Source organism: Gavia stellata, chromosome Z, assembly GCF_030936135.1.
Source record: "Gavia stellata isolate bGavSte3 chromosome Z, bGavSte3.hap2, whole genome shotgun sequence".
NCBI lineage: Eukaryota > Metazoa > Chordata > Aves > Gaviiformes > Gaviidae > Gavia > Gavia stellata.
This window is the reverse complement of record NC_082637.1, coordinates 19895712-19918808: the sequence shown is the minus strand read 5'-3', so window position 1 is coordinate 19918808 and position 23097 is coordinate 19895712. Positions and strand designations below refer to the sequence as shown.

General features: G+C 41.0%; 2 protein-coding genes across 3 annotated transcripts in view; one reads left to right on the top strand and one right to left on the bottom strand.

Moving 5' to 3' along the window:
* Positions 1 to 23097, top strand: part of ARL15 (ADP ribosylation factor like GTPase 15) — a 219976-nt gene that overhangs the window by 20646 nt on the left and 176233 nt on the right. The window lies entirely within an intron of this gene.
* Positions 11872 to 12113, bottom strand: LOC104250205 (cyclin-dependent kinases regulatory subunit 2). The gene has a single exon (XM_009819618.2). It carries the CDS (start codon positions 12111 to 12113, stop codon positions 11874 to 11876), a length of 240 nt encoding a protein of 79 aa, XP_009817920.2. The 3' UTR covers positions 11872 to 11873.

The following is a 23097-nucleotide window of genomic DNA, read 5'->3' as shown; positions in this document are numbered from 1 at the left end:
TGGCAGGTTACAATTCAGAGGTGCTGCTGTGTAGCTCCCCTTTGTTCTTTTGCCATATTTAGTTCAATAAAACAGGAGCCAGAAGCAGCTTATTATTTTTATGCTGAACTTATTAAATTGCTTGATGAAGATCATTTACTGGGTAGGCACTCTTCTGTCAAGGATACCTGGAAAGACTCTTAGAAGATAACGCTTCACCAGTGTTAGCACTTGGTTTTATTGGACAATAGAAACAACATAAATATACCTGGATGTTCCTAGTAGGAACAGTGCGTGAAACCGTGAAACAGATTCAATGTTTTTTCTTTCCTCTTTCTTAAGACACTTACCAGTTGTGACTTAGCACCTCTTCTATAGCAGTTGGGAAGATGCGATTTTTATAGTGCCAAGATTCTCTCCCGTGAAGAACAGTGTACTTTGAACAAAAAAGCATTGCAAATGCTTCCGTCATTGGATGGTATCTGGTTAACAGGGAACTTGAATTGCTATGAAATTAGAGTTCAGGCCTTAACTTCATGTATTTCTTGCAGACCAATTTTTTCTCTTTAAAACTTGGAAATCTGTTTATAGGGTTGAATCAATATATGTGATTTTTATGGAATGTAATGCTGTTTCTGTCTACAGCTAAAAGTGGTAAATTTGAACAAATTGTAAGTTTGATTCATGTTCTGCTTGTATGCCACCAAAGGTCAACAACTGGCTGTTAGCACTAGGGCTCTTGTCAATTGATTCAGGACAATCTACCTGGTTGGATTTATAGTCTAGTAGAACTATTTCCTGCTTGGTTAAGCTTTTAGGAAGAGGCAAGATGTGTAGGGCTTTTAGTGAGAGTATGTTTTGTTGCTTAAATTAGAGCGGGTAGGGTTAAATCCTTATTTATGCATAAACATTAAAATGGTTATGGTGATTAAACTGTAAATCTAAATGATTGGTGTTTGTTCAGATGTTTGTTCCTTCATATAAAATTAATTAAATGGTTTATTGCCTTGCTGCATTTGAAGGAGTAAACAAAGTACAGATTTCAAACCAATTAAGGTGGCTGCTTTTCTACTTACTGTTATCTGCGAGTTTCTGTTTAGACTAATCTTCAGTCTAGCAAGTTTCTCCTCTGTCACGTTTGTTTGCTTTGGAGTTTATCCAAAAGGCACTTGCCTAAGCAGTTTCTCACAGCTTTTAGAAATCTACATTCCATTTTAAAAAAATACTAATTTGTCTAGGTACATAATTTGTAATAAATTGTGTATCTTGTCCATCTGTTTTATGTTCGTGTAATAAATGAACTATAATGTCTATTTTCAATTTTCAGATGCCTTCAGTAACCATAGAATCACAGAATCACTAAGGTTGGAAAAGACCTGTAAGATCATCAAGTCCAACCATCAACTAACACCACCATGCCCATTAAACCATGTCCCGCAATGCCTCATCCACACATTCCTTGAACGTCTCCAGTGATGGTGACTCCACCACTTCCCTGGGCAGCTGTTTCACCACTGTTTCACTGTTTCACCACTCTCTCAGTAAAGAAATTTTTCCTAATGTCCAGCCTAATGTGCACCAAGAAACAGATATCACCATCAGAATGCCAAAAAATATTGTGAAAACATTAATATTTCCAAGAGACAGATTTTTCTTGAAGAACAAGTAGCTGCATATTTTGAAGGCTAAATTGAGTTAGGTCGCCCTCAACATTCCAAATTATGCTTGGCTTCAGCTTTCAGTAACGTTGTGTTGTTCTCTAATAAAGTTGAGGGGTGGCAGACAAAAAGGCTATTAGGCAAACCTGTGAGTTAGATAAACCAGTGAATAAAATGGGTATTTTAACATGTGTGAAACAGCTAGCTCTGGGATACTTAGAAGTTAAGCATCTTTTTGCTGATCTTACTGGAAACTATGAAGTTGATGTCATATGCAGGTTCTGACTGTGAAACGAAAATTTTCAGCTACACATCATGGGTATATGCAAATTTAAGTGGTTTTCTAATGAAAATTCTTGCATTAATTTTAGAGGTCATGCTCCAGATGTTACTTGATCTTCAGACAGTTCTTGCTATCCTTCAAAACTTAAATGTTAACATAACATTAGATTACAAAATTGTTACCGGTTTTCTAAGTTTTCTCTTAATTTGTAGTTTAATGATCTGGTTCTACTTATCAACTGCAATTGAATTAGAAGTTTAAATGTCTGTTAGAAGTTTAGTAATTTTTTTTGGAGGACAATTTCTTGATTTCCCTCACCAATTTTGGATTGCCCCTGTAAGCTGAAGGGGCAAATAGCAATACTCATCAAAGAATGAGATTTTTCAGTGCTGTGACTATCAAAATGGCAAAGCTGAGCCATACAGCTGGTTCAGTATGCAGCTGGTTTTAGAATCTCCTGACTTTGAAATGCCTGTATACAGTCTTTGAGCAGCAGTTCCAAATTGTTTTATGTGGTGGAATTAATGTTTAGGTGCTGCATTTTTCAGGAAAGTTGATGTTAATTCCCTTATTTAAAATAGAACTAAAAGTGGAATGAAGTTCAAAAGCAAAGAGAAGCAGCAGCAAGTTGTTTAGGGAGAAGGAAAAAATACTTCTTTGTTTTTCCCCCCACATGGTGGAAGTGTGGAATGAATGCTCAAAATAGGGTAAAACCAAACGCAGAAAAATGAAAACCACATGAATGAAAACTAGTTTCCAAACAATACATTTCTGTTGGAATTTTTTTGAGCAACATTTGTAAATAATTTGGTTTTGGGCTAGTTGCTGTACAGTAGAGTTAAAAACAGAGATAGCGTGTATCGTTATATATATTATTATAATGTTTAATTTTGAATGGCATCTTTATTTAAAATAAAGCCCAAGTAGGCAAGAGTCAGCTGCTTTTGTGTGGTGTCACGTGAGACAATTACCTAATAGTTTGAGCAGATGGCTATATGCAATTTTTGTCTTAGAAGTACCTCTGTAAATGTGAAAGAAAATGTTATGTTTTTAGAACTCAGCGTCATACATATATCTTTTTCAAAAAGCCTGAAAGCAGAGTGCGTATTTCAGAATGGTGGTTTAATAAAATGAAATACGTTTTACAGTGATCATGTCATTGAGATAATTTAAAGAAACATTTTCTATGTGTTGAGGACTTAGCAGTTGTGATTCGGTATTTTTGAAGGTTTGTTGGGCTTGGTGTATTTTTTGGAACTGACACATTATTTTTTCTCCCCTCTGCCCTGACAGATAAGGCTTGTTTTGGTCTTCTCTTACAGAAATACAGTATATGAGTTGTACTTCATATTTCTTGTGGTGAACTATAGGATTATTCTAGTGTACGACCTTATATTTGGTCATCCAACAATACTAATAAATGAAATTAAAAGCAATTATGTGTGGGGCCAGAGAGGTCCTATGCTAGTTTGTATCTGATGAGTGTCTGGATCTGGAGTACCTTCTGTGCTGTAAAAATGCTTTGGACTCATTTTGGCTCCTTATCCAGGGTTCTCAGAATGTGGTATGAAATAAAAGTGGTCAGCTTTAATAGTTTATGTCCTCCAGTTTCAGGAAATACAAATAAATCTGCACTACTGCTGGTTAATTTCTGTGCTGGTTAATTTATTTCAGTGCTGGCGGTTGTCTTCTGTGCTCACTCCGCGTGGATGAGGGTGTTCCACTTGTGCTTTTCATCTCCTGCTCTGCTTTGGCTGGACTCTCTTTTTCGTCTTTGACAGGAACCCAACTGCACTTGCTCTCAGAAATGTGTGTGTAAAGGGGAAGCATGTATTTTCATTGAAGAATAACTTGAGTAATTAAGTTTGCTTCAAGCTTTAAAAGACCTATTACCTACTTGTGAAGAGACCATGCATGTGTATGCTGGAACATCCTTGTAAGATAGTGTGAGAGGGTGTACTGTCCTTGCATAACTAGCTTGAAGATGAGGAGCACCTGAATATAAGCTGTAATTTCTTGAGGTAGCCTGCCACTTCAAGCAGGTGTCCAAAGCGCAAGCAAACCTCAATTATTTTTTAGTGCAGTGCTGCTGTAATTAAGCCAGAAAAGGGTTCTTAGGCAGTCTCTGTGCCCAGTCCTACCTCTTTCAAAGGTTATGAGTCTTAGGAACATGTGGAAAGCTGTAGAAAAACACGTGCAGAGCTATCGCTTGATGAGCTTAGCTTTCTCTGGCAAAGCTTGTTTTTGGCTCAGTCAAAATATTTTGATGAAGTTACATAGACCTATAAACAATAACATGACCATTTTTTTTCTATAGTTCAACATCCCCCTTATATTTCTTTGTTTAAAACTTAAAACCAACTGCTTCATGAGGAAACGATAAGGATGGCTTTATTTTTGTTGGGGAAATCCAGGTTGAAGGTTCTGAGTTGCCACACAGTGTGAATTGGAGGATATAAGTACCGGGGCCCTCCCTCTTTTAGCAGAAGCCTTTTTAAAGCTTTACACAAAGGGGTCTACAAAACATGAACTAAACTTTTTTCCTAAATGGCTAAACAGGATGTAGATATAAATAATAATTCAATACAAACTTATTTTGGTGGAGCTTTCTCACACACAGTTTCTTCTATGTTGAGAAATGTAGTTTCCTTTTAGAAAGAGTTCTTTTCATTAGTTTCCGGAGAGTGCTTAAGACGAATTCATACCATTAAAAAACAATAAAAGCTCCTGTTCCAAGGTGTTGTATTTTCTTTATGTTAACAGTGATGTGTTGGTTCTTCTTTTTTTTTAATTTGGTGTTTTTGAAATGCATTGTTCTTAATCAGAAATTGTTAAGATTTTTCTTAACTCTTCGCAAAATATTCAGAATGGTTGAGCAAGAAGGTGATCAAGTACTGGAGTAGAGACTTCTCGCACATACCATATTAATAAAACAGCTGTATAGATCCTGCCTTTCTTGAGCATTCTTATTCTGCAGGTGAACCCAAGTCTACTGAACATTGTCCCCACAAAATTGCATGCCTGTCTATTGTAACAAATACCACTTTATCACTTTAAAACTATTTATTTTTGTTTTGTTTAAAGGTACATGCTCAATAGCTTTTCTGTGGTCTGTTCCATATAGCCAATCTGTCTTGCCGACATGCACATTCTACGTAGCAACCAGGAAATACTTTTTGAAGCTACCACAGACAGGTGGCCACCAGGGCGGTGGCAGAATGTGAAACCACTTCTAATTCTGGCTATATCCTTGACTCTTTGTTTAATCTTTATCTTGGAGAGACTGTCCTCCCTTGAGGGCAACTCATGGTTGATGTAACCTGAAGAAAATGTAAAACCAGAGGTTGGCTGTCATAGAGGAGTTGGGAAATAGCTGTATATGAAGACAGGAAAGAAATGTTAGTCAATCTTGTTGATACTATGTTATTACCTCTTGTTCACACAGGCTACTTTTGAATCACTGGGGTGTCTTCAAACTTAAAAGACACTGGGAGTGAATTTGGGCTTGGTTGGGTTTTTTTGTTTGTTTGGTTGGGTTTTTTGTCAGTAGAATAGTTTGTATCAAGTTGTTTCTTGCTTTGAGTGGTGTTACCACACAACAGGCTTTGTATATTTTTATTCTTTTGTATTCTGCTATAAGCTTTATATTCTCTTACTCTGTAAAGTTTACTAGCTTTTCTCTGAAATGTTTCTTTTCCCACCCGTTTGCTTTCCCCGGTTAAATTTGAGATCATTCTCGCAGCAGCAGTACTTGGCTAACCATATAGATTTGCTAATTTACTGTCTAATTCCTTCTCCCATGGACCATCTTGTCTCAGCAGAAGTGGTTTCTCCATCTAGTCAGTACTAGTTTATAACACCTACCTCTTTCATCTGAAATCTGAATTGTTGAGGGGATCCAGGCTGACCTCTTCTGTCAGTGCTGGCTTTTTGCTTTGCCTTCTACATTTGCTTCGCTTGGTGTTAAGGATTTATGTATTTATTTTTGCATGTCCATGGCTCAACTTCTGCTTCGCTCAGTCTCTTGCTTTGATGACGTAATATATTTCAGCCTTCTACTTCTTGAACTGTATAAATGGAAGGTCTCCTGTTATACTCAAGCTAAGCTGTTTTGTCTGTGGATCAAAATCATTCTGCATTGCTGCACCTCTATTGTGTATATACAGGGGATTTTGGGGAGGGTTCTGAGATCCAAGAGGTGTATGCATGCAATGTGCACTCCTCCTTCCTTTGCCTTTCCTATGATGGTTTCTTTTAATTGTTACAAATTTAATGCTTACTGCTTCAAGTGCAGGGTCTGCAAGATGTTAGCAGCAATTTCTATGAAGGTTCCTTCTGTTCTCCCCCCCACCCTTTTTTTTTTTCTTTTTTTTAATGGTCCTCCTTTTAACCCAATTGCTTGTCTAAGCCCTGAGTTGTGGGGCTCTGTCTTCTGTAAGCTACTGACTGCTAAAAGTTCTCTGTGGCTCTTTAGCTATTACCTGTTTTCTTTCTACCATGTTTCCTGACTGAGAAAGAAGTTGTTCCTCAAAGACCTGTTCTGATGTTGGCAAGCTCAAAACAATGGCAATTTCTCCTCTTCATTTTCTCGAGAAATGTTGATTTTCTGGCTTTGGAATTTTTATACTGTCAATCTTTAATTTACTGTGGGGAGCTGGGACATGACTTGCAGCTCACAGTATGTGCAGGGGATGGGAGAACAGGATAAAGTCAATGTTCGAGATTGTTTGAGATAGTCCATCTCAGATCTTTATGTGGATATTTGCTCTTGTGGAAGGTGGTAATTAGTGACTCAACAGTGATCCTATCTAGTCCTGTGTTCCCACTGAAAGTGGGAAGAGTCAGCACAATGCTTAAACTTGAGTTTACCAACAGTGTTTTCTACCTAATACTTAAATTGTGCTGAATACCTCTCATGCCTCTCTCTGACCTTTTTGTGAACCCTTATTCACAGCTTTTCAAATGTGCCCTGTTGTTACATTTTCTTCAATCTACAGTGAGTAGAAACTTTCCTAAATCAAGAGCTGTGGTTCTCAGAAGCTGCTAACATGTATCCTCAGAGAAAATTTCCATGAAATCTGATAATGATTGTAACTTTATTTAAAAAAAAAAAAAAAAAAAGAGGGAGAGGGGGGAGAAAAATCTGTGTTTCAGCAGTTTATCCGGTCATCTGTGGGATGCGGGGAGGATGCTGCTTCTGCTTATTCTTGTGCTGAGCAATTGATTAGTTTTCTTGTAGGCTTTTCTGAAGCACTGGAAGGAATGTGGAGAATGGTGGACAGTGGTCTCAATGTTCTTAGATGCTTGCCTGATCTCCGGTTCACATGACTGGAGTCAGCTTGACTGATAGATTTGAGACCAGGAAGATGTTTTTTCTGAGGTCAGACTGTGTGGGGTGTGTTGCTTTTTTAATTTCCAGTATGTTGGGAGGTGGTTTGCCCACTGGGCAGCATATTTTACCTGCTCTGTGCCATAAATGTGGAGCTTGAGTGTTGATGATACCCTCATACTGCCATTCTCAGGTTGTGGCATTTGATTGAGCCTCCTGATGGCTGAAGTAACTTAGTGTAATTGAAGTCTCGGGGTCTGTTTTGTAGCAATATTTGAGTAACATTAATGGCATATACGGGTTAATGCGTTGAATACTCTGGTGATCATTTCATCTTTTAGCTATGGCATAATTGCACTTTGTTTGGAAAATTAGTACCAGAAGCAGTGATGATACTTGTTGTAAGCAAATTACTCAGCTGAACATGATCCATTTTTCTGCCTGAGCTCCAGTCATTATTTTGGCTAATGCTCATGCATTGCTAATTTGACTGTTTTATACCATGTATTGTTAAATCACTGCTTCAGTTGTCTTGCTGCTCACTGTGTGTGCTGCATGACTGGTCACAAAAAACACATCTTACAGAGCTATTCCATTAAGATTGCATGCTTCTATACCACGTGGGTGTTGACTTAGAGCTTAGCACAGTATGTTTGCAAAGCAGTCTTTGCTTATTAAAACTCAGAAGAGATTGCCGCTCGCAGTGTGTGTGATTTCATGTAAAATTACTGAGAAAAATCTTGTTACGTTTGGGAGAGTGATTCTAAACCACTGATATCTTAGGTGAGAAATGTTTGTGATCGCCCTCTCCCTTCCAGGAGTGTGGGTTTGAATACTGGGAGGCTGTGTGGTCCTTCCCTGCCCTTAGTGTTCAAACGGACATTCAGCTATTAAATGCGTTGTTAGTTTCTTTTTCCTAATGTCTCCAAGCCTTTTCCAGAAATTAATGGAGAATTTAAAAAAAGCAGATTGCCTGTTCTCCTTAACCTTACACTGGTGTTTCTCAAAAAAATTTGCAGACTCAGTTGGTCTTTTGTATGTGTCTGTCTTCAAATAGGCCTCTCCATTCCCCAACACTGTCTAGCAAGAGCTTGCATTACCGATGGTTAGTTAGCTTATCTTTAACTGCTAGCAGCAGCTTGTTTCTTCCAGGTCAGGAGAGTGAGAAACAGCAGCAATTTCTGGATGTAGGTATGAAAGTTCACGCCCTCGTCCTGAAGTGGCTGAGCTGTTGCCAGCAAAAGGTAGATAATTGTTCCCTGGATTACATAAGTACTTCAGTAGCTATTGTGAATTATATGTGCTTTAAATCTTGCTTGATATTTTTGAATCTGTTGACTGATGGACTCTGGGCATAAAAATTAATATTAAAATGCTATTTTGTCTTTCATCAGATACTAAATGAGTAGGTACACAGAAGTTGAACAGACTGTGGCATAAGTTATGATATCAATATAGTACTTGAAAGCTGTAATTCAGTACAGGAAGTGGGCTCTTGTAGATGACATTGAATTGAGTGTTATAAAAACATGGTCTGACATAATCTTGGTATGTAAACCAATTTAGTTGTAAATCAATTTAGTTGTCTAAACTGTCCACAAAGAGATTTCCTGGATACCAGTTCAATGCAGAAAGTTAATGAAACCCAGAAATTGAGTATGTTGCAATTAAAAGGGTAATAGATTGGCTGGGCTCTAAAGGAGAAATCTGTACCCACTCAGAAATTAAATGCTTTGTGTTTTAGTGACTTTGAAATAAATCACTGGTGCAGCATGAATGCATGCTGGATGAAATAACTACATGTGAAGGCCAGAACCATAGGGTTGTGTGTGTTTATGTCTGTGTGTCTAACTCAGCAAAATACTTCAAGGATGTTAGCTTGACATGCAAACTGAGAAGTGACAAAGCTATGACAATTCAGGAAAGCGGGCTGCTGTCACTGCTTACTAGCCCTTTCTTTTCTTCAGCAAAAGGCAAACATGGATGCCAAAAATGCGATGGTGATGCAGTTAGATAAATAACTGTTGTTCCTTTACCTAAAGCATGACAGAGGTCTTTTCCCATCTCTCCTCAAAAAATGCTATTGAAATAAAATTCCTCCAGCTGTCTTTAAAAACAGAAAACCTGACAGTTTTAAAATCTCTCTGAATGTCTGAATTCAGAGGCCACTGCAGAATTTGGGACTTTTTTCTTAGAATGGTGATATTAAAGAGGAAAATGAGTAATATTTGTAGAAGCAATAAATAAGATGATCCTGGATTATCTTTTTCAAAGTCCAGGGAGACATTACTTTCCAGCTTTTCTTTTTCCTTTTAATAGATGTTGCACATTTTTTCGTAGTATGTAGTGGAACGTTATACTACAAGATAGTTCTGGAGTTAAGAATTTAATAGCATTTGAAGGATTAAACGTCTATATGGGTATTTAAATAATATTTTTACTGAACAGCAAACATTTTTGAGAAGATACTAAACCTCAGATTTTTACAATATAACCTACAAACAGTATTTCATAGTTCTATACATGTATACTTCAACTCCCCTTTGTACATTTTCTCTTAGCAGCCGCGGTCAGGCATAGAAACTTGTATGGAAATTACTGTTTTGCACTTCCTACTAAAACAGAATCCCTAAACACCTGTCCCTAAAAACAGTCAGCTTTTGTGAAGTTGCAGTCTATGTATACTTACTCAGCCCTGTTTAGCATTTTCTACTATGTTCTGAAGGTTCTGTCCTAGGAAAGAACCCAGGATTAAAAAAACCCCAACCAAACAAAAAACCAACAACTCTGCTTCCCTTTGACAGGTGCATCTATTAGTAAACTCAGCCCAGTTTTAACACAAAGTCAGCTATCACTTTCTGGTTATGATCCAATGCAGAAGATACAGAGTAAGTTTTACAGCAGTCTCTTTGTAACTGGCAGAGTTGCGTGTGACATTCCGGTACTGATGACAAAACACTTCCGTGTCAATGTGCTGACATCTGGTTTCTTCTTGTTCAATAACATCTATAGCTATGGTCGTATGCACCTTTGATCTGCCTAGAATGGATGGAGAGAGGTATGGCTGCCCAGCTTAGCTGCTAGAATATAGTTTGAGTGCTCCCATATCTCCTTGAGTACAAGGTCAGCCAGTTTAGCTTAAAGCACCGTCTTTGATAATTCAGGCAGTTGTCTCTTCCCAGGGAAGCAGGTGAGATTCCTCACATATTCCATTCCATTGATTCTGACGTGTGAGTGTCATTCTCCTTCAGGACACTCATATATCAAACTCTTCCAGACCACTGAAAACTTACCTATGTCATTTTAGAAACAGGAGTTGTACACAGGAGATGTTAGAACTGTTTGGTGGAAAAGCCAAGCTATCTTAGATTGGGAAATGTACAAGCAAGTTAATCCTGCATAATTTGCCTTCTGTGTTTCACGTGTTTTTTGGTGTAGTCCTTAATTACTTACATTGCTTTGTTTTCCCTCTTCCTTTCCCCATAGGACCCATGAGTCATTCATTGCACAGGATGGGTGGTGGTAATTTAATTAGCTCCTGTTAACAATTGTGGAGAAAAACAGAGTTAGGTGTTGTTGCCTCATGTTCTGTTCTGCTATTTGAACACTTCTATAAAGGTAGAGTTAGAACACAAAAATGGCCATATTGGGTCAGACCAAATACGTATCTTGACCAGCAACGTATTTTACAATAGCTATAAACAAATGCCTGTGGAGAAGAACAGGAAAAGTTTATGTGCTACTGTTACCTGATGCCTTACAAGTTGCTTGCCCTTAGAAGAGTTGGAAATTTTGCAGTTAGTTGTGGTTTATGTCCTTATGAACATCAGTAGATTTTCATCTCTGAATACGTCCAGTTTCTTTGTGAAGTCAGGCAGAATCCACAGTGTCCTTTGGCAATAAGCTGGAGGTTCTTCAGGTGAACTACCAGTTACATGATGAACCACCTCTTGTCCTTTTGAAGATATCTCCTATGAGCTTAATTCAATGGCTCTTAATCCTTGTACTGGAAGAGACAGTGGGCTGTTACTTGGTACCACCACCCTCTGGAACCTACTTCACAGAATCACAGAATCATTAAGGTTGGAAAAGACCTGTAAGATCATCAAGTGCAACACCACCATGCCCATTAAACCATGTCCCGCAATGCCTCGTCCACACGTTCCTTGAACACCTCCAGTGATGGTGACTCCACCACCTCCCTGGGCAGCCTGTTCCAGTGTTTCACCACTCTCTCAGTAAAGAATTTTTTCCTAATACCCAGCCTAACAAACTCCACTGGTTTGTTTTTTATTTTTCTTTTTTTTCCTTGAAAAATTAAATTTTACAAGTGATCATCTAGTCAGAACATGCAATACATAAACTTTAATAAACAAAAGTCACTGAAAAGCCAGATAGGCACTTACATTAACAGTAAAGAAGGTAACTTCATCACTCTCTGAGCACTATAGCAGCGTACTTGGAATTGCATTTGACTGAGCTTTGTTGCTGTGAATAATACAGCTCATGCACAGGTATGGATGCATGTTTTGTACGTTTTAAAGTATTCACTGAATACTACCAACATATATACACTCGTATACATAGTTCCAGAAGATTTAGGAGAACATTTGTAGACAATGGTTCATTTCTGCTCATCCTTTGGAAGAGGTCTTCTAAAGAGAAGAATATGCAGTTCTGGCTCATGGATCATATAGTGAACCCAGCCAAGACTTCGCCGAACACCAAGTCGTTTCCACTCCTTTTCAGACATCAGATGGGATTTGGACACTTGTTTTGAAAGTTCTCTTGGCAGCATCACATGTCGGTCCTTGTACTGCTTGTCAAAGTACTTGTCAGAATAGGAGATTTGCTTGTGGGCCATGGTGAGATGCAGCGAAGGCGGCGGCTGGAGCAGCAGTAACGATTGCACCAGCTCTCCTTTCAGACTAACCGCCCGCTTCCGCGCTCTGCTCGGTTACTTAAAGCTTTGTAAATTTGTCAGATGTCTCCAAAACTCTCTTTTCCAGAATGAAAAAAACCTAAAAAACCTAAGATTGCTTAGACTGCTTCTTGAAGGAAAAGCTATTCCATATTTTGATAATCCTTTTTGTCCTTTTGTGAACCTTTTCCAGTTCTGTTACCTTTCTTGAGATAAGGGGAATAAAAAATACGGTGTTAGGTATAAACATGGTTAGATGGAAACAGATCTATACAATGGCTCAATGATGCTCCTGTCCATGTTTCTAACACTTGATTTATTTTTTTGAGAACTATCGAGGACCAAACTGCTGTTTTCATGGGACTATCATAACCCAAAATCTCATTCCTGAGTAATACAATGGTCAGCTTAGGCCCCATGAGCTTATTAGGACTGCAGGTTTTTTTCCCTCCCATGTAGGTCACTATTTGTTGAATGTCACCTGCCATTCTGCTGTCCAGTCAGTCTCACAGTGTCCCTTCATGAATCTTTAGTCTGTACTGTTTTGAATAACTGGATGTTGCTCACTGCTGACCTTCACCATAGCAGATCCATCACAGATCCTTGAGAAATTTTGCAAGTGGCCTCCCTCCATTCCAGGAATTGACCATTTACTCTTACCCTCTGTTTCCTGCTGCTTAACCAATTACTTGTCCATACAAGGCTTTTCTTTTTCTGTTATGACCACTTGGTTTTTGTAAGTGTTTTGAAGAATTTTGTAGAAAGCTTTCTGAAAATCCACTTTGACTATGCTTTTACGGGTCTTTCTGTGGCAGTCATGGCTACTATGTCTGGGTACTTCACAAATGCTGAGTTTTATTTAATCATATGTCTGTGAGGTTGTAAAATTCGTTCAGCTATGGAACAATGCATAGAGTAGCTGAAGTCTAAACTGTGTAATAACTTAATGTCCAGTTTCAGACTCATACTAATTTTTTTCTTCCAGAATTCATTTTTTTTCCAGAATTCTCAGCCTCATAGAACATGCCATCCATTCCCTGTATGGATCCATAATGCTGACTGTAGCAGTGACTAGTTATTCTCTAAATCACACTCCAGCGTCTCATGTTGGGTATCTAAAATAGCATCTCTCTTCAAAATGCGGAAGTGTTCTAACAGAGCCACTCCGTGGCAGAAGCAGCGGTAGAATTATATTTACCAAGTGGCAATCTTCTGCTTGTAATGAGAAAATCCATTGCCTTGTTCAAATTTCTGCAACAAATGATGTTGCAGAGTCTACTTGTTTGTATGACAGATGAATTTGCTGTGATTTGTCCTGCGTGAGTCAAGGATTGTTGTGCAGCCATTGTCTTCACTGTCAAAAGACTTACGAAGGCCAAGTTAACATCATTACCAGAGATATTTCTTTGTCATCTCAAATCTGAAGTTAGTGTTTGTGACACCAGCTGGTCCTCTGGCACCACCCAGTACAGTATGGTGTGCAAACAGTTCAGCGAAGGCCAGAAATGCACACATTGATCCAAATAATGACATATTGCCAAAATGCAGTAGTGTGACAGCAAACCATTTTTAAATCTTATTCACTGACTGTGCTTGTTTACTTTGCCCAGGATTTGTGTGCAAATGTTGGTGTTGTATAAATGATTTGTGCTCCTGCATTTTGAACTACACACATCCATCTTCTGAGAGAATTTAAAAAAAAAAAAAACCATTATGTTGAAATTTCTGGAGAACAGAAAGTAAAATAGAATGTGTCAGAGGAGAGAGCATGGAAAATTCTCATTTTCCCACTGTGTTATTGTGGTAGAAAAGCTGGGCTTGGAAAGAGGTGGGTTATGCACATGGATTTTTATTCATATCTGGAGTAGAACTGGATTTGATCACTGTGTCCTGACATTCTGAAATGAGGTCTGACAGTCCCCAGCGTTGGTTGGTAGTCAACACATGCTGGGGTGTGCCCTAAAGGTCATGGTAGCCCAGCCAGTCAAAAGTTTTCTGGCCGGTGCAATCCTGCAGCTGCAGGAGAGTGATAAATTTAGGCTGAACATACAGTATATAATTGCCAGTACATAATACAGTAGATAGTTGTCTGATCTACTGCTTCAGTGCTGCAGGAGGGAGGAGGCAGAGAGCGAGCGAAAGGGAATGGGTAGGAGGAAGGAAGAAGGGAAATGGAGGTTTCCTTCAACCAGTAGCCATTCTCTCAGGCTTCTGTTCATCTTAGCATTTCCCCAGGGGGAATCTAAAAAGATTTTTAGGATTTTTATTAACATCGTAGAGTAGGTTAAGACTTGTACTGTTCCGGTATTGCTATATGTAAAGCTGTTCTACCACATGGACAGATGGAGTTCTTTATTGGTGTAGAGTACCTGAAAGCTTACTGTAACTAGCAAAGAAAACAGAAAAGGAAGAAAAATAGTGTAAGGAAGGGAAAAATAGGTAAGTAAATCTAGAGAGCATATGTGATAGACTGATTTGTAGAAATGATCATGTACATGCATGTACATAGTTGTATTTTTTTTTTTTCCCCAGTTGCTTGGATATCTGAGACAATTTTCCCATTGGCAAAAGACAACTTTCTACAGAGGGTGGCTTTTAGGATCTTTCAGTGTAGGCCAGGTAGCTGACAATACAACCAGAAAAACGGGCAAGTCTATAGACTCTGTGCAACTATGGAAGAAGACAGCCTTTTTGCTGGCTCTTAACATGTTGACTTACTGCAGTGTTTTTATATGTAGTTACTAATTTAGTTGAGCAGAATTTTGAATTCATGTATAGATAGATTCTAAGTGAAGAACAGGAAGGTCAAATGCTTTATTTCTCATTTCCTCCCCTAGTAGTTCTCATTTTCCCAGTAATATCTGTTTTTGCCTAGGCTGTGATGGATATAGGTTAGATACTGTACCTTAGCGTGGATGGAGCTCAAGATGACGACTCACAAGTGGAGCTGATCAGTTACTATTGTTCTGCTTCTGGACGTTGGAAACTGCAGAGTCTTGAGGTCAATAACCAGAGGAAATGATGATTGTTCCAAACATTGAGAATATGTGTAACGGTTTCCAGTGTGGGTTGGGAATATAATGCTGAATAACTGGTAAACCTAAAAAAAAAAAGCTTCTTTTAGTTATCAGTAATTAAACTGTGTGTGGTTGTGTGGTAGTCATTCCTCTTTGTGACCCTTCCTCAAACTGTTGAGTATTTGTCTGTTACGGAAATGCTAGGTTGGGGTTTTCAAAGTTACTCTTAAGGGCTGGTATTTATGCAGTCCCTTCCACTTGTTCTTTAAAATATGAGACTCCTCATAGCCATCTCCGAAACTGTTAACTGTTGACTGCTGTAGAGCGTGCTTGTTAGCTGACTGCACTCCCTCTGAACCTTCGCTCCCTCCTAAGGAGATTGGAGGATTAACAGCTGTTTCATATGCCACTTCTCTTCCAAAGAACTTTGTACGTGCCACTAAGTTTTAATCAGTTTACTTACACAAGAATCAAGTCCTCCGTTACTGAAGTTCAGTAATCCATGGCATAAGGACTACAGACAGCAGACCCTTCTAAAAGCAAACATCAGGGTTCTGCTAATGAGTTGGGTGGTTTGAGAAAACTCTCATGTCCTGCGTATTTTTTGAGTTGTGATGTACCTCTTGCTGCTGCATTGGCAATTTTGTTTGCTAACACAGGGGCTCTGTTATCACTCTGCATGCCAGCAGCACATCTGCTTCCTGTTTTGTCTGATATAGGTGAATGCAGGTCTTCTCATTTATAGTCTGCCTGTGATAAGTTCTGCGATCTATGAAATGGATTTTTTTTTTTGGCCATATATTTAAAATAATGAATTTAGCTTTAGGAGCAAAAAAACCTGTATGTTTTGTGTCCAGTACTGATTTTCTTGAATTTGTGTTTTATACTGACTGCAGGTGGAGCAGCACTGAGCTCTGGCATATGTGACTTTGTTTTGTTGTTAATCTGTTACCTGCTTGAAGAGTCGTGCAATTCTCTTTGTACTTCTGATGAGCACACCTAACAGGTAGTGTGATGGTACTTATGAAGGCCTGTCCTCCCCGGTCTCCGAAAGAGTGGAAGATGATACCATGCAGATTTGTGGTTCCAAATTAGTAGGTTTTTCAAACTCTTCTGTGCTTTTCTTCCATGACAGTGGCTTTGCAAAGACGTTCTCAGCTTACGGATTGGATTTGTTGTAGGATTCTGGTCACCTATTAAATTAACAGGTAAGATTAATGTAAATGAAAGGTTAAAGAGCTCACTGGACTTCCAGCTTTGCATTGAAGCTTGACAGCACTGTAGACAGCGTCACACCACAGTTGAGGTAGGAGGAAATCTTGGGAGTCTATAGTCTGACTTCCTCCTTGGAGTCAGCAAGGAGGTCAGGCTATGTGGCTCAGGGCTTTATGCAGTCTGTCTTGAAAACCTTCAAGAACAGCAGCTGCACACTGGGCAATGCTTCTGGGCAACCTGCACCACTGCTGTGCTGTCCCCGTAGGGAGAAAGGTTTCCCTTTATCTGCAGTCTGAACTTGTCTTGTTTCAGCTTGTGCCCGTTGTCTCCCATCCAGCAACCATGACAGAGCCTGGCTCTGTCTTGTTAGTGACTTGCCTGTAGGCAGGAGGAGGCTGCTCTGAGGTGCCCCCAAAGCCCTCCCTTCTCCAGGCTGAAGCAGCCCCGTCCCTCAGGTTCGCTTACCAGGCGGGTGCTCCAGCCCCTGAGCATCCTGATGGGCCTCCGCTGGGCTCGCTCCAGTTTGGCAGTGTCTGGGACTGGGGACCCCAAACCAGAGGACTTGATGTCTTATCTAGGTGTGTTCTAAGAAGTGCTGAGTCAAGGGCATCATCACGTCCCTCCATCTCCTGGTTGTGCCCCTGCTACTACGGCACTGGCTGCTTCTGGCCTTTGCTGCTGCCAGCCCCAGGTTGTTTTCTGTGCAGCCTGCTGTCCCCCAGGGCCCCAAGGACTCTTCTGCAGAGCTGCTGCCCAGGCAAGCAGTGTCTAGCCTAGACCACTGCCTGGGGCTCTGACTTCCCAGGAGCAGGACTTGGCATTTCTATGGGGTAAACTGCACAAGGCTGTGTTCCTCCTCCCTGACTAGGGCCCTCTGGATGGCTGCCTTGCTCTCCAGTGCATTAGCTGTTCCCCTGAGTTTGGTGTCATCTGCAAACTTGACAAGAGTGACTCTTCCCAGGTCACTGATAAAGTTGTTAAGCCTGAAAGGTCACAGATTGGGCCCCTGTGGGTCTCCACTTTCTTAGTGCGGTCCAGGTGGAGTACGAGCCATTAACTGCTACCTGTAAGCCAATCATCCAACCAATTTTTACCTATCTAAGTTGTCTGCCTAAGGAAACGGTAATGTTTTTCTTCTTGTAGAGGTCTTGCTCTGTGACTTCCCCAGGGACCAAAATTAGACTGATCAGCCTGTAGTTCCCTGGACAGTTCTGGCTTTTTTTTGAAGATGGCATGACATTTGCATTTTTGCACTTGTTTGGGACCTCCCGCATCTTAGTCACTATTGAGATCAGCCAGCACCATCTTTGGGTGCAGCCCTTCTGTGGGTCACAGCCTCTCACATAACCCTTGATTCTGTTCTGACACACTGGTGGAAATTCTCCTTGTAGACAGTCTGTGGGTGATCTTTGTGGCATGGTAGTGAGGACAGCAGTTCTTCTGAAGGGGAAGGGGATTAAGTGTCTTGACCTTGTAACACAGCAGAAGAAGCTAAAGCCCAGCAGGGAGGCAAACTTCAGGCAAGGTCTTCTAAAACATTAACGTGCTTGGGTTTTTTTCTGACCACTTGTTATATTCACTCAACATTGTTATACTCTTTAATTTAAAGAACGTACCTGAATGTGACTAAGGTGTGTAGCTGGTTCAGATACTTAGGATACTTCATAGTTGGGTTTAAATAAGTGAAAGCCAAGGTGGTTATTGGATCGTTCAGAGTTCTTTCACTTCTTGGGAGGAGATCTTTAATTTGTGTCTTTACTTTTGCTGTTTTCTGATACTGACAGGTAAGACCCAAGAGACCAGGTAAGAATTTTTAGAAGATGTTGGTAAAACTTGCCCACTTGCCTTCTGTGTTAAAAGAGTACACAGTGCTTCCTCTGGTATATACAGTATATAGGTTTGTATGGTTGTCTTGAATCTCCTGAACATCCCACTGCGTTAAACTGAACTTCTGTAGTTGGCTTTAAAATTCCCCGTGTTACGGCTGTGGCTTTGAGTTACGTATTTGTTCTGTTAGGAAGAGCCAGGAGACAACAGCATTAGAAAATTACTTAAGAACTTACTTAGCAAACTGTTATTTTGCAGGTTTAAAAGCTGTACACTGACAAACGCACTCCAGCAAAGGTATAGAGGGAATTCAGCAGGTGAGTCTCCTAGGCGGCCTGCATCTAAGTACCGGCTCTCGGTCTTCCAGAAAGTCAGTTGCATTTTGGTAGCAGAACACTGAGATTGCGGTTCAACAAGTCTTACCAATTTAATGTATTTTCAGGGAGGTTTTTTTTTTAAGTCTGTGAAAAATAACCCTCCCCTCCAAAAAAAACCAACAGATTTTTTTTCTAAGCCTAAATTCCTGTGGTGTCCGTCGTTGTCGCCACCCCCCCCCCCCCCGCAATCCATCCCTTTCCTGTGCCTTAGGAGTAACCAGTTTGCTGTGTTCGTTTGGAAGCTGGACCTGGAGGTTGTCAGCCCTCTTTGGCAAAGCAGAAGTCCGAAATAAGAGGCAGAAGGAGAAAAGCACGGTCAGAGCGGAGGGGGCGCTTGTGCCCGGCGATGTCCTTGTTCGGCCCCTCGCCTTCAGGGAGCAGGGAGCGAAGGGGCGCGACGCGCGCTGCGGGCGGAGTGGATGTGGATGTGGATGTGGATGTGGATGTGGATGTGGATGTGGATGTGTCTGCAGCGTTGCACGCCCCGCCGAGGCCTGTGGGGGGCGCGGTGCCGCTCCTGACGCGCACGCCGCCGCCGCGGGGGTGCCGCCGGGCTGGCGGGGGCGCCGTTCCGCCGCGCCCCACCGGGGGGCGCCTGTGCTCCTCGCGGGCGGCGCGCGGTGCTGGCGGCTTGCCTGCGCCCTGCCCGAGGTGCTGGCCCAGGCCGGTGAAAGCACGAAGCGAACCCCGCCGTTCTTTACCTCGTTAATACAATCCACCGTCTTACTCGGCGCTTTCAAGCGTGTCACTGTTTCTTACTTCACCGTGAGGCTACTTTCTGTACCTGTAACACAGGGGGTTATGTGTCCGTAGCCCGGGTGCAGCTATGCTGCTGCTGGAAAACATTCGGAGTTGTAGTTCGGTGAGGATTCGTGTTTCAGTGAAGACCTGGCATGCCACGTTGTTATGAAAACACTGCTTGCAGACGAACTTAATTTTAAGCTGTAGCTTAAGACATGGAGCCCTCATTCCTCCTGGGGATGAACAGATTTTAGATCCCTACCAGTGGGGAGGGTGTGCGGAGAAGGGTGAGAGGAGACTGGGACAGGTTTAGGAGGGTGAACATCGGGCTGGGGCGGATGGGGGAGAGAAAGCTGCTTGTGGTTGTTGGGGTTTTTCCCCCCCTGTTTTCCCTGGTGTTACTGTGCCTTCAGTACAACGCAGGGCAACCTGACAGCCAAGTGACTTGTGAGCATCTAGAGCAATTACTGGGAGACTGTGTGGTGTGAGGTACAGGAAGCTGGAGGGAGCGGGGAATAAAGCTTGGAAGCAAGAGCGACTGTAAGTGAAGGAGAATAGGGATGGCTGGAAGCGGTCTGTAGGAGTGCAGAGAACCTGTGAGGCTGGGGGTAGCTCACCAGTAGCAGCCAACATTGCAGAAAGTGAGAGCTAGCTTCGAGCAGTTCACTCGGGGCATGTGAAATGGTTCATTGTAGCACCTCATGGAAACTAGGCACTTTCTGCACAGTGGAATTTTTCGGTGTGTGGGTGCCTCAGCCTGGCATGGTGGTAGCAACCTTTCTACCTGCAGCCCACAACATTTCTGGGCTTTTGTCCTGTGGGAAGCCAAGAAAGAACCACCACCTGCAGTGCTGCTGCTCTGCAGGGAGGGTGACAACGTGCAGCAATCCTCCCTCTTGCCTAAACTGGGCAGAAAAGGGAGGACGACAAAAGCTAGGGAGGGTCTACAGTGGTCTGTCTCTTTGTGGTTACCCTGCAAATCTGTACAGCTGTTAGGCTCTGTATGGTTTGCCTTAGTTTTGTTGTGTTTGGGTTTTTTTAAATTTGATTTTTATAGAGGCAAGCAGCCTGTGGCATGTGTGTAGTGCATAGTAGAGCTTTTACTCCCTGTAGCATTTGTGTGGGAGATAAGAACATAAAAACTGTCATACTTTGTACTTGTGATTCAGCTGGGAGCATAGTCTCCAACATTCAGTAAAAACATAAAAAACTCCCATAGTGAACACATTGAATAATCTGCATGTTTATGAGGATTTTTTGCAATGCCTAATGGTTAAAGATTGGTTTTAAACATTTTGTTTTTCTTAAAATCTGTCTGGTTTTTTTGTAGCATTGCAGCTCTCTGAGTATGCTTGCTGCTGTATAAATGGCTAGAACCTCTTTGATTCCTGTCAATTACTGGATTCTGTAGTATCTTATAACAGTGGGTTTTTGCTGTCTAATTATATTGGGGGGGGATTTTTTTTTGTTTGTTTTGAAGGAGCCACTTTTTTAGCTTACTGAAGTAATTGATGTTTCTTACTGTTTTCACAACTGCTTCATCTCTGGATCATTGTGCAATTTTCCTTGGAGAAGGAATCTTACCCATCTTTTGTTTTTCGATTACAGAGTATTTAGAGAAGAGAAAGAGCAAAGTTGTCACTGTGACTTTTCAAGGCAGGGTTGTTTTTACATAGCTAATTCTCTGAAAGAGGTGCAGGATTTCTGAGGCTGGGAGAAGTTGGCTATGACACCTTTACTCCTTGGTTTGCCTTTCTGGCATTTCCATTATCTTGACTAAGCTGTTAGGCACTCCGGAAAAAGACATGCCAGGAAGATAGATTTGTCTGGTTTGAAAAGAGAACCAATGTAAATCCCTTCTGGTTAGACAGTTGTGTCCTTGGGGGGGCAGATTCTGAATTGTCTCACCGTAGGTCTAGTATTGCAAAGCTCAGGAAGATGTAGTGCTGATGAGTGCCAAGGACTACAGAGAGGAAAGATTCCAGATATATTTGAGAACAAACAGAGCCTAGAGGAAACCTCAGGATGCAAACAAACAAGTTAGGCCAGCACTGAAATCCAGCAGTAACTCCAAATGAGAAAGAGAATGGGTTTTATCTGGGGGGGGGAAAAAAGGCAAATGAAAAATGAGTACTTAACTCTTTAGTTAACACTTCATTGTTCAACAGTGAGTAAGTTTTCAGACTCGAGGGAATGAGAATTAGAAAAAATATCTGGGCAGTTCTGAGCTAGAGCCTGGAGACTGTTGATGCAGTGAAACACCTACCTATTTCATAATGTTATGGATAGCTGTCACATGATATTTTCAAATTCTTTTCTAGATAAATGTTCAAACCTGTAAAATGAGGGAATGGTTAGAATGAGGCTCCATGGGACAGCTGAGCTGCCAGAAACAGTTGGCTGCTGAAAGGGGAGCCTTGCTCCAAGTTTTATGACCCTCCTTTCCCCTTGCTTTGGCGTGGGGGATAAAGTGTGTATACATGGTGGTCATACTCTCCAGGACCTGTTTAGTTTTCTGCCAGTTTAGCAAACCGGCTTATTTTTTTCACTCAGTGAACTGAATGGTCTCATATAAGGGATCACATTAGCACCAAGGGCTGGTGGCACCTAAGGGGCAGGAATATGCAGCTGGGAAGGGACACAGGAAGGGACAAGCCCACCCTTTTGACAGCAGTGAGCTGTTAGTTGTCTCAGGAAACCTTTTGCTGCATCCCTTTGAGTTAATATAGACTAAAAAGTGTCCACTCCATGCGTGCCCTTGTTTTGCACCATGAAGGAAAAGGTCATCAACCTTTACTTTCATTGTAGATGCTCCATGGAGCACCTGTTAGATCATTTGATGAACCAACACAGTGTGTGTGTTTGTAGCAGCCCTGTAAGTCCTTCATTCAGCTTATTTGCAGCATGGTACTGATGTTTGGATTAGTATTGTTCTCAAGATTTATAGAAGGTAATGCATGGTGTGGCTAGTTCTCAGGTTTTTGTAGAAAATAGTGAAAGGACAGCTAATACAAAAGAAGGTGATCAAGGGTAATCTGTGCATATTTGTCCTGTTCCTAGTGGATGATGTACTGAAAAAAATGTTTATTAATACAAATCCTTCAGTTTCTATGAAATGGAATAGCGAAGTCTTGAGACTTATTCTAAGAGATTGTAAAATTACCTCCAGTGGAGGCCTTGGAGAATTCATTGAGCTGCTGAGTGAAGACTTGACTTGCCAACATGAAGTTGGATTTCCACAAGCCGTATTCCTTTGTACCTTCTAGATCTTCTGGGTTGTCCCCACCTGTGGCTTTATCATGTGTTTCTTCAAGCTCCTTTCAGTTGCTGATTGTCCCAGAAACAGAGGAAATGTAAAATGTCGAAGGTGGAATACTGTAACTCAGTGAAGTTTTGATGATAGAGCTAAACTGATATAAAGATTTAAGCCCAGAAAACCGATCACTCTTGTTGATAGAGTTATTTTTCTGCTCACATGATTCCTGTGTTATTTATGTAAGCTGTAGTGCTAGCAAAATGGAAACGTTGGTTTTGCTTCTCTTACAGGTTTGTGCTGTTTCAGATCTTGCTGTTCTTTCACACCTTGTTGGCTGACTCAGTAATCTCTTCTGTATGTGTCCTGGCCCTGTCTTTTTCTGATAACTAACTGCTGTAACTCCTAACAATAGAAGCCTTTCATCGTAAGATTATATTCAATATTCAGAAGATTCTCTTAAAACTGTACTGTTACTTTTGTATGAAAGTGGGTCA